General features: G+C 44.5%; 1 protein-coding gene across 1 annotated transcript in view; it reads left to right on the top strand.

The window, feature by feature from the left end:
- LOC139767495 (uncharacterized) overlaps positions 1-11,718 on the top strand; it is a 140,177-nt gene extending 128,459 nt beyond the window's left edge. Inside the window, exons 6-8 of the mRNA XM_071696919.1 lie at positions 2,935-3,102; positions 4,117-4,326; positions 8,692-11,718. Of these exons, the coding sequence (XP_071553020.1) occupies positions 2,935-3,102; positions 4,117-4,326; positions 8,692-11,718 (3,405 nt within the window). The remainder of the gene's footprint in view (positions 1-2,934; positions 3,103-4,116; positions 4,327-8,691) is intronic.
- The last annotated feature ends 971 nt before the right edge of the window (positions 11,719-12,689 follow it).

Raw genomic sequence — 12,689 nt, 5'->3', positions numbered from 1 at the left:
ATGATTTAGACACTCAGTGAAGTGTGATATATATATATATATATATATATATATATATATATATATATATATATATATATATATATATATATATATATATATATATATATATATATATTCTTTTTTTTTTCTTTCAAACTATTCGCCATTTCCCGCATTAGCGAGGTAGCGTTAAGAACAGAGGACTGAGCTTTTGAGGGACTACCCTCACCTGGCCCAATTCTCTGTTCCTTCTTTTGGAAAATTAAAAAAAAAAAAAAAAAAAAAACGAGAGGGGAGGATTTCCAGCCCCCCGCTCCCTCCCCTTTTAGTCGCCTTCTACGACACGCAGGGAATACGTGGGAAGTATTCTTGCTCCCCTATCCCCAGGGATATATATATATATATATATATATATATATATATATATATATATATATATATATATTTCTATATCGGACGAACGCTTGAACAGAAGCTTAAGCAGGAAAATGACTAGGAAATAAACACAAGCTTAAGTGACCTAACAAGGAAGCATTAGCTTAGAAAGTGATCTTAAAAAGAAATCAAATAAAAAACAAATGAATTGAGACTCCAAGGAATGACTCAAATACGTAAACAAAAGCGGAAGTATTAAGCCATAAATGTAAACAAAAGCTTAGCCAATAAGCTGGACACATAAACAATAGCTAATTATTAATCCAGGAATGTACATTAATCAGATGATCTCAATGTATAAACAAGTGAGTCATGCAAAACGTAAACAAAAGCTTTGGCGCTTGACTTGCAAATGTAAACAAAAGTCTCGACGGCGTTCCGAAAGCTTAGAAAAGCTTAGGGTGTTACCCACATTTGAACCAAAGCTTTACGAATAACCTGAAGTTTGAACCTGACCACATCTCCACAGCCTAACGGTAGCGAGCCCGTCCACCACGCATAAGTGCCAGGGTTCGATTCCTTTCCATCCACGGCGAAATGAAACATGATAAGTTGCCAAGTGCACTTTCGTGTCATAATCATCACATCATCATCGGAGACACAAGAGAGAAATATAACAGTCAGTTGATATACAACGAAGAGACGTAGTTAAGACGCCATTTGGTAAACATATGATTGTCCAAATGGAGGTCGGGTGCGTTTATAGAATATAATTATGGCATTTGTGAATTAGATAAAGTAGTGAACATATAAACCAAGTACTTTGACGGGAAAGAGAAAGAAGTGAGAGTGAATCTGTCGCTCATTTCTTGTGAATGAGAAGAAAAAAGAAGAAAGAATTGAGACACAATTGTATTAAGTTACTTGTTTGACCAGTGTTGGGACGAGAGACGCCAGCCAGTCTCTCTCTCTCTCTCTCTCTCTCTCTCTCTCTCTCTCTCTCTCTCTCTCTCTCTCTCTCTCTCTCTCTCTCTCTTTCTCGAACCGAACTGAAATGGAGAGGAAGAATGTGGAGTTGGGAAGCCACGGCGATCATGTCCAGTCCCTGAGGGTTGGTGGAGGGTTCGAACCCCGAGACCTGACTCACACACACACACACACACACACACACACACACACACACACACGTTAGCCTTGGCCTCTGTCACATATAAACACCTGAACCCGAATTCTAAAAAGAATACCTGGCTATAGCAGAGTGAGTGGGCCATAGCACCAGCTGTGGGGTACAGCAGCACCAGCTGTGTGGTACACCAGCACCAGCTGTGCGGTACACCAGCACCAGCTGTGCGGTACAGCAGAACCAGTTATGTGGTACAGCAACATACCAGCTGTGTAGTACAGCAACATACCAGCTGTGTCCTACAGCAGAACCAGCTGTGTGGTACACCATCAGCACCAGCTGTGTGGTACAGCAGAACCAGCTGTGTGGTACAGCAGAACCAGCTGTGGTGGGCAGGTGGAGCCCCACAGTTTCCCATACTTTCACAACATGTTGTATTAAGTCACAACTTTCAATTGCTGTTATTTTTTCTTAATGTACATAATTGTGTTAATTGACATGTTATTATGTCTAATGGGGACTGTGTGTGTGTGTGTGTGTGTGTGTGTGTGTGTGTGTGTGTGTGTGTGTGTGTGTGTGAGTCAGGTCTCGGGGTTCGAACCCTCCACCAACCCTCAGGGACTGGACATGATCGCCGTGGCTTCCCAACTCCACATTCTTCCTCTCCATTTCAGTTCGGTTCGAGAAAGAGAGAGAGAGAGAGAGAGAGAGAGAGAGAGAGAGAGAGAGAGAGAGAGAGAGAGAGAGAGAGAGAGAGAGAGAGAGAGAGCATTTCTCCCACGGGTCTTGCCCCAGGGGGAGGGGGGTAGAAAGGGGGGTAGTAACCCCACCCCCCCTCCCCCCTCCCCCCTCATACATGAGGTAAGGCACAACAAGAACAATAACAACAAACAAAAAAATGAGGTTGTTTGTATTTTACTGTATTTGTCAAATGACATCAAACTGTGTTTATGTTTGTTTGTTTGTTTACTGTTTGTTTTTTAAGTGAGTTTGTTTGTGTGTTTGTTTACTGTTTGTTGTGAGTTTGCTTGTTTACTGTTTGTTTTTAAGTGAGTTTGTTTGTGTGTTTGTTTACTGTTTGTTTTTTAGTGTGTTTGTTTGTGTGTTTGTTTACTGTTTGTTTTTTAGTGTGTTTATTTGTGTGTTTGTTTACTGTTTGTGTTTTTTAAGTGAGTTTGTTTGTGTGTTTGTTTACTGTTTGTTTTTTAGTGAGTTTGTTTATGTGTTTGTTTACTCTTTGTTGTGAGTTTCTTTGTTTGTTTACTGTTTGTTTTTAAGTGGGTTTGTTTTTGTGTTTGTTTACTGTTTGTGTTTTTAAGTGAGTTTGTTTGTGTGTTTGTTTACTGTTTGTTTTTTAGTGAGTTTGTTTATGTGTTTGTTTACTGTCTTTTTGGTGAGTTTGTTTGTTTGTTTGTTTGTTTACTGAGATGGTATTGTTGTTGTTGTTGTTTCAGGAGGTGGAGGACCACGTAGACGGGCGTGGGGACCTGCGCGCCCTGACGGAGGCGCGGGAGGGCAGGGGTTGGGAGGTGGCGCGCCCTGAACGCCGGGTAGTACAGGAGAGCACACGCAAGTGGGGAACCGTTGACACAGAAGACGTACACGAGACCAGCCGGGTCCAGGTGAGACCAGCTGGCTGTGGGGGTAGGATGTGGCCAGCTGGCTGTGGGGGTAGGATGTGGCCAGCTGGCTGTGGGGGTAGGATGTGACCAGCTGGCTGTGGGGGTAGGATGTGGCCAGCTGGCTGGGGGCATGATGTGGCCATCTGGTGTGGGGGTATGAGGGTACTGGCTGATGTGGCCAGCTGGCTGTGGGGGTAGGATGTGGCCAGCTGGCTGGGGGTTATGATGTGGCCAGCTGGCTGTGGGGGGTATGATGTGGCCAGCTGGCTGGGGTGTATGATAATACCATCTGATGTGACCAGCTGGCTGGGGGTATGATGTGACCAGCTGGCTGTGGAGGTAGGATGTGGCCAGCTGGCTGTGGGGGTATGATGTGGCCAGCTGGCCGGGGGGTATGATGTGACCAGCTGGCTGGGGGTTATGATGTGGCCAGCTGGCTGTGGAGGTAGGATGTGGCCAGCTGGCTGTGGGGGTATGATGTGGCCAGCTGGCCGGGGGGTATGATGTGACCAGCTGGCTGGGGGTTATGATGTGGCCAGCTGGCTGTGGAGGTAGGATGTGGCCAGCTGGCTGTGGGGGTAGGAGGGTACTGGCTCATGTGACCAGCTGGCTGGGGGGTAGGATGTGGCCAGCTGGTGTGACCAGCTGGCTGGGGGTTATGATGTGGCCAGCTGGCTGTGGGGGTATGATGTGACCAGCTGGCTGTAGGGGTATGATGGTACTAGCTGGTGTGGCCAGCCGGGGTATGATGTGACCAGCTGGCTGTAGGGGTATGATGGTACTAGCTGGTGTGGCCAGCTGGCCGGGGGGTATGATGTGGCCAGCTGGCTGTGGGGGTATGATAATACCAGCTGATATGACCAGCTGGCTCAGAGGGGTGTGTCTGCGTGACGCTCCAGCTGGCGTCACACACACACACCACCACAGATGGCATATGTGTGTGTGTATGTGTGTGTATGTGTGTGTGTGTGTGTGTCTCGATCTCGTCACGAAGGCATGTGTTTTTCCCCCCAGGACGGACACGTCGTCACCGAGACCGAGAGGACGACTCAACACGAAAGGTACGAGAACGAGTCCTTGCCGGACTCCGGGTCCTCGCTGAGCGACGGGTCAGTCCACGAAGAGTCTCGCGAGACCCAACATAACATTGTCCACACCAAAGACGAGGACCTGGTCGAATATTACGGGGTTCCACGAGGTCGTACCCTAGCCCAGGGTGTGAAGGTAGGTATAGACTGGTATATATGTGTATATAGGTATATATGTGTATATAGGTATACAGGTGTATAGGTATATATGTGTATAGGTATACAGGTGTATAGGTATATATGTGTATAGGTATACAGGTGTATAGGTATATATGTGTATATAGGTATATATGTGTATATAGGTATATATGTGTATAGGTATACAGGTGTATAGGTATATATGTGTATAGGTATACAGGTGTATAGGTATATATGTGTATAGGTATACAAGTGTATAGGTATATATGTGTATAGGTATACAGGTGTATAGGTATATATGTGTATAGGTATACAGGTGTATAGGTATATATGTGTATAGGTATACAGGTGTATAGGTATATATGTGTATAGGTATACAGGTATAAGTATATATGTGTATAGGTATATAGGTATACTGGTATATATGTGTATAGATATACAGGTATACAAGTATATAGGTATACTGGTATATAGGTATATAGGTATACTGGTATATATGTGTATAGATATACAGGTATACAAGTATATAGGTATACTGGTATATAGGTATATAGGTATACTGGTATACAGGTATATAGGTATATATGTGTATAGGTATACAGGTATATAGGTAGATATGTGTATAGGTATGTAGGTATACTGGTATATATGTGTATAGATATACAGGTATATAGGTATACTGGTATATAGGTATATAGGTCTAATGGTATGTAGATTTACTGGTATATAGGTATATATGTGTGTATAGGTATATAGGTATACTGTTATACAGGTATACTAGTATATAGATTTACTGGTATATAGGCAAATATGTGTATAGGTATACAGGTATGTATGCGCATAGGTTTACAGGTATACAGGTATATAGGTATATATGTATATACAAGTATAAAGATGTACAGATATATAAGCATACAGGTATATAGGTATACAGATATACAAGTATACAGGTATATATAGGTATATAGGTATACAGACATATAGGTATATAGATATACAGGTATATAGGCATACAGCTATATAGGTATACAGGTGTATAGGTATACAAGTATATAGATATACAGGTATATAGGTATACAGGTATACATGTATATACAGGTATAAAGGTGTACAGATATATAGGTATACAGGTATATAGGTATATAGGTATATAGGTATACAGATGTACAGGTATATATGTAGCAACGTTATAGATATGGACGTATACATGTATACAGGTATAGGAGTATATAGATATACACTTATATAGGCATACAGGTATATGTGTGGTAAACAGGAATATATGTGGCAAGGTTACAGATATGGAGGTATACAATATACAGTTAAATATAGGTAATATAGGTATATATTAATACAGGTATATATGTGTTGGCTAAGGTATATTATATGGAGGTAAAAGTAAAATATGTGGTAGGTTACATATATAGTGGTATACATGTATACAGTTAAAACAAGTTAATTTAAATAAAATTATATATATATATATAATTATTATAATTTATATATATATATATATTTTTATATATAAAATAAATAATAATATATTTATATTAAATATTTAATATAATTTTGTTAAAATATAAATTTTAATAATGTATATATATTTTTATATATATGGTATATATATAATATATGTGTATAAAAATGTTATTATATATTATTAATTTTAAATATATATTGTATATATGTATATATAATGTATATATATAATATATAATGTATATAAATTTTTATAAAGTTATATATATATATATTTATATATAATATATATTTTAGGAAAATAAAATAAATATATTTATGTAGGATTAGATATTTTATTATATTTATTAAAATTATATATAATTTATATATTATATATATTTTAATATATAATTATATATAAATATATATAGTATAATATATATATAAATAAATATTAATATATTTTTATATATTTATATATATATTAAATTTATAATAATTATATATATTTTATATATAAATATATATATTATAGAAATTATATATATATATATTATATATTAAAATATTATTGTATTTTTATAATATATTATTTATAAAAATATGTATATAAAAGGGTGGATATATGTGTATATATATAGAATTATAAAATAAAGTTAAGATAAGGTTATATATATATATATATTTGTAATTATTTTATTTGTAAATTTAATTAAAATTGGTATACTGGTATGCAGGTATATAGGTATATATGTGTATAGGTATACAGGTATATAGGTATACTGGTAGACAGATATATAGGTACACTGGTATATAGGTATATAGGTATACTGGTATATAGGTATATAGGTATACTGGTATATAGGTATATAGGTATACTAGTATCCAGGTATATAGGTATATATGTGTATAGGAATACAGGTATATTGGTATATATGTGTATACGTATACAGGTATATTGGTATACTGGTATACAGGTATATAGGTATATATGTGTGTAGGAATACAGGTATATAGGTATATATGTGTATAGGTATATAGGTATACTGGTATATATGTGTATAGATATACAGGTATACAGGTATATGTGTGGCAAGGTTACATAGATGGAGGTATACAGGTATATATATGGCATGGTTACAGTGAGGATGGGCTGAGGAAGAACACTTGTATGTATTCTGCTAATTGTGATGACGAAAAATGGGATGGTTTAGGAAGCCTTCCATATCGTCTAAGAGAGACAGAGAACTAATTCGGGTGGTTTGGAGGTGATAAGAGAAAAGATAAAAGTTAAGAAAAGAATGTAATAGATAGAGTATATACGATATTACATTTAATATTTCTTGGGAGAAAAATGGAATTATTATTTCTTTGAACAGTGTTGGTTTATATATGATATTACATCTTCATATTTCTTGAGAGAAAAATGGAATGATCATTTCTTTGAACAGTGTTGGTTTATATTCTAGATTCTTAATGACCTGAAACTTGAGTTAATATGAGTGAGACACTTGAGAATATGATGATTTAAAGAGACATGTAGGCTATTTAGATGTCTGTAGAGCTGAATGGTTCTTGCTGTAGACTACATAGCTGGTAAGGTACAGGACGGTGGAATGAAGATGTAAGGAGAAGGTCTATGGCGAATACCGGTTTTGGGAGGTAAAACTGGATATTCCAGAGTTGAAGAGATCTTTTATGACAGAAGAAATGATTTTTTTTATAATAGTAAGTTGTGGTATGAGTGAGTAGTTTGCGCTTGAGCTAAGTGGAAACTGAAAATCATCTGCAGTTGTTGTATGCTGATGATGCCGTCATGTTTGCCTGTATTACTGATAGGTAAAGATAAGGTTCCGCTTTTCAGAAGAGATGGATATAATCAGGTAAAGTTAATAAAGAGATTTAGATTCTGTTTGTGTGATTCAATGTTGGTAGAATGACCAATTAAGGGTGGTAATAGGGAAGGATGGAAGCTTAGGTCAATCATTTAGGTGCGTTGAAAGATGTGATAAATTGGAAAAAACATTAACCTAGAATGTATTAGAAGCTTACATGATGAAGTACTTCGTCCATCCATTATGTTGGGATGTGAAAGGGTTCTCTGAAGTCAGAAAATAGGAGACAGGTTCTGTCCTGTAGAAGATGGATCAAGAAGGATGTGAAGATGATGTGCGGTGCAGAGAAATATATAGAAAACGTAAGCTGGTATGATTATGATTGTTGTATTGTAGGTAGATAAGGGATTTGTGGTCGTTTAGTGTTAATGGTATAGAGGACGAAGGAGCTGGAAACATGGAGTGAGTTAGGTACTGATGCCACAGGAGTGATTTTGGACAGTATTTGTGAAGCGGAGAGCTTATTGTGTGTGAACGTGTGGAGTGGAGAGCATATTGTGTGTGAACGTGTGGAGTGGAGAGCATATTATGTGTGAACGTGTGGAGTGGAGAGCATATTGTGTGTGAACGTGTGGAGTGGAGAGCATATTGTGTGTGAATGTGTGGAGTGGAGAGCATATTGTGTGTGAACGAGTGGAGAGCATATTGTGTGTGAACGTGTGGAGTGGAGAGCATATTGTGTGTGAACGTGTGGAGTGGAGAGCATATTGTGTGTGAACAAGTGGAGTGGAGAGCATATTGTGTGTGAACGTGTGGAGTGGAGAGCATATTGTGTGTGAACGTGTGGAGTGGAGAGCTTCTTGTGTGTGAAGGTGTGAATGGAAAAGCTGGCCTCACGAGACGAATCAACTTCGTCTGCAAAGTAATGGCCAATTTAACCAGACGCGAGGGGACGTGGTACGAGAACAGAGGCGGGGTTGTTTACATACGACACCCTTCCAAACGTAGGATAGGAACAGACCGGATGATCATGATTGTTTACGTCGTGTTTGCTTCGTCTCTTGCAGCTTGGCGAAGGGATGCATGTCGTCAGCGAAGACTTCCACGAGGATCGGGAGGGGGAGGATCTGGACTCACTGAGCGAGCGTCTCCGTCGAGCCCGTCGCTTGGGCGCCCTCAAGCCAAAGACACGGGACACCCCGGAGAGGACGGACGCCCTCACCCGCAGACCACTAGACTACCAGCAGGAGGAAGAGACGCGCAAGTCGGAGACCAGCCGCTGGCTGGAGAACCACTTTGGCAGTGAGTCGGGCCGTTCGGGCAGCTCGCAGCACGAGCCGGAGGAGGAGGGCGCGGTACACACCGCTGGAGGAAATGTCATTACCATTACCATGAGCCCGCGACCTGCCACGCCCGAGGATGAAGTGGACGAGGGAGGCGCTGCTATCTCTCCTCCTCCACCTGCGGTCGGCCTCCACCATAGGTGGGGTAAGTCGACGGGCATGACCAACTCCTCGCAGTCGACCAAGGCCCCACCGCCACCACCGCCCCCGAAGCCATCTCCGGCTTGGACGCCTCCTCCGCCTCCTCCAACGACGACGACGACGCACCACCAGCAGCAAGCGCCGCTAGCGGACGAGATCACAGACACCATGATCGCCGCAGCCCGGGCGAGGCTCAGGTCCACGGGGCGCATCTTGGACGACAGCGAGCACAGCACTCCACCTACCAGCCCTCCAGCCACGAATGACACGAGGTTCCACAGCTCCTCCTCCCACGAGAGAGTCCAGATCTTCCCACCTTCATCAGGTACCTACGCCTCGCCACCCATGTCCCCGACGGGAGTGAGCCGCCCCACGGACGACCCGGTCTACAGCAGTAGGTTCAGATCCGGCAGCCCGAGTGGGTATGTGTCCAGACGTCTTCTCTCGACGAGCAGTAGGGCATCGCGCGCAGCGGCGCACTCACCGCCAGACAGTCCTCCGCCACCTCTGCCTGCCACGCCACCGCCACCGGCGCAACAGAGCAGTAACGTAGGCAGGTCGCAGTCGTTCAACGTCGCTACCAAAAGCTGGATGAACAGTGGTTCGAGGACGTTGTCCTCTCGCCTCTTAGACTCGAGGATGAAGGAGTACCGAAGTGAAGAACAGCTCGATGCCGTGGGTCACAAACCAGTCAGACGCTGGCCACCCTCTCAGAGGGAACTTACACCCGAGCCAGTAACAGAACCCACACCTCCTCCTCCCCCGCGCCAGCGCAACTCGATCTCCCCACAGACCAACAACATCTACTACAACACCACCCCCACCAGGTCTTCCAGGTCCTCTAGGACCAATGATCTCGGGACTCAGACGATGGCACGGGACTCTGGGACGCAAACTGACCCATCGCCAGTCCCGCCGCCTCGCACGAAGCGAAAACACAAACCTAAAACTTATTATTTTGGCCAACATTCAGTATCTTCCACGCCATCGTCATCCAACAGAACCAAAGGCCACAACATGGCCAGCATCACCTCCTCCGCCAGCAGAGAGGACCAAATATCCCCAAAAGTCGAGCGAAAATTCCGCACGACCAAGACAGTTACGTCTTCTGTAGCCCATATGCCCGCCAACACGTTGTCAGACCGACAGTCGAACTTGAAAAACCGTTCATGGCATTACCGCAGCATGGACGAATTGAGCAGCGGTGCGGACAGTACGCCAAGGGCTTCCTGGACGAACACAGTCGACCCTCGACGTCGACCTAGAGATTACTCGTCCCAGGTGAGAGAACCAGACACGAAAACACTCCCGAAGAAGTTGGTGAACGGCACTTCGACATCTCCCAGCAAGACGTACATCTTCGGCGACGACAGCAGGAGGCGCGTCGCGTCGGGCTCCTCCTCATACCTTCGCAGATCCCACGGGGGATCGATGGTCAATGTGTCCCTGGCTGGGATGTCCTGTCCCAAAAGCACAGTCATAGCTGAGTCTCAGGACAGGCAGTCTCCTCCTAGGACGACCAAACCTGTCATACGGAGCCATAGCCTCAATGTCAAAGCTGCGCCACTGAGTATCGCCACATCCCCAGCAGGAGTAGGGCCCAGCGCAGGTCTCACCAGCCAACAGAGGACCTCCGCTATGTACAAGTCTTCGCCATACCTTCATCTGAGGAGCCCAAACCTCATCGCAACCATCGCCCGCTCGAACTCGACCCGCCGAACTGACGGAGAACAAAACGGGCACCACCAAGAGCGGGAAGAGTCACCTCCTCCTCCAGCCGGGGAGAGACGCTCCTCCCACAACGCCGTCCAGCACGACCAGGGACACCAGCCCACGGTGAACGGCCACGATGCGCAGGAGGAGGAGAAGCGAGCCAAGTTTATGAAGGGCCTCTTGACGTCGGCTCCCGAGCTCTACCACTTCATCCACGGCGACGACACGGAGAAACAAGCGAACGACTCCATTCCCGCCGGAACCAGCCCATCGCCCAAGCCTCCCGAGTCTCCACCGTTGTTAATTAGACCTCCGGGGTCACCCTTGACCTCCCCAGCGCCCACCTCACCCCCGGCTTCGACAGCAGCGCCCCCCCGAATCTTCACCTTCGGACGTGGAGAACCGTCTTCGCTCAAACGCCCGACGTCGCTCTCGAACGAGAACAACGCCAACACCACCAATCGCTTCAGTAGCTTAGGTCGACCTCGAGAGAGCGTGACCTCGAACTCGATGGAGAACAACGGCCCGAGCAGTCTCAGAGACACGAGCACCACCACCCAGCGCAATAGTCTCAGCACCCAGCACCATAGGAACGCCCTCCTCAGCACTCACCTCAGTAGCAACAACGGAACGAGTTCTCTGAACCGACCGAGGTTCAACCTCAAGTCTCCTACAGGAGGTTCAATCCTGTATTCCACCTCCTTCCGTAGCCGCGCTGAACCCAACACTTGTCCCTCCTCAGCTACATGGAGCCGACGCAGCTCAGACTCCAACGAAGCCCCGACGTCGCACAGGTGGAGGGAACAGGAGGAGAGAAAGATAAGCGGGAATGTCTCTTCCAATCTATCCAGGGATGGGCCAGTCCTCATCCCCATTCGAGATTGGAACAGTCGTTAATGCTTTTGGTGCTATTATCAGTCGTTACGAAACAGACCCGAAGTGAAACTCGGGTTAACTCGTTAAGAAATAAACAAGCAAACAGTTGTATATAGTTTAAGTTAGAGATGCGTTGTGTGGTGTTGACAGAAGGTGAGAGAGACAGACAGAGAGACAGATGTTGATATAATCGGTGGGTCTACGATACGAGATAAGAAATAGACAGATGGACGGTGTTGTGTGTAGATAAGAAATAGATGGACGGTGTTGTGTGTAGATAAGAAATAGATGAACGGTGTTGTGTGTAGATAAGAAATAGATGGACGGTGTTGCGTGTAGATAAGAAATAGATGGACGGTGTTGTGAGTAGATATATCGCTGGGGCAAAACCCTCATACATCATCAAGACGAGGGAGGACCGACTCGTCCCTCAGTGTTGCTTGTGTTGATCTTGCAACACACCGGACGATGGAGGAACCAATCAAAAAAATACAGAACACCTGCCTGTGTTCCCACGCCCACATGACCCCAAAGAGCTTGCGTCAAGGCCCTGCGAACTGTGTGTCTGTGCGTGTGTGTCTGTGTGTGTCTGTGTGTGTGTCTGTGTGTGTCTGTGTGTGTGTCTGTGTCTGTGTCTGTGTGTCGGTGTGTCTGTGTGTCGGAGGCTATACAAGACGAACTGTTTGTGTGTGCGTGTGCTGGAGGCTGAAGTGCGGACGACCGCGTGGAAGTGCGCACGGCCGCGTTGAAGTGCGCACGACCGCGTTGAAGTGCGCACGACCGCGTTGAAGTGCGCACGACCGCGTTGAAGTGCGCACGGCCGCGTTGAAGTGCGCACGACCGCGTTGAAGTGCGCACGACCGCGTTGAAGTGCGCACGGCTGCGTTGAAGTGCGCACGGCTGCGTTGAAGTGCGCACGGCCGCGTTGAAGTGCAGACGACCGCGTTGAAGTGCGCACGGCTGCGTTGAAGTGCGCACGGCTGCGTTGAAGT

This window comes from Panulirus ornatus, chromosome 61 (assembly GCF_036320965.1).
Source record: "Panulirus ornatus isolate Po-2019 chromosome 61, ASM3632096v1, whole genome shotgun sequence".
Lineage (NCBI taxonomy): Eukaryota > Metazoa > Arthropoda > Malacostraca > Decapoda > Palinuridae > Panulirus > Panulirus ornatus.
This window is presented reverse-complemented; position numbering and strand designations above follow the sequence as displayed.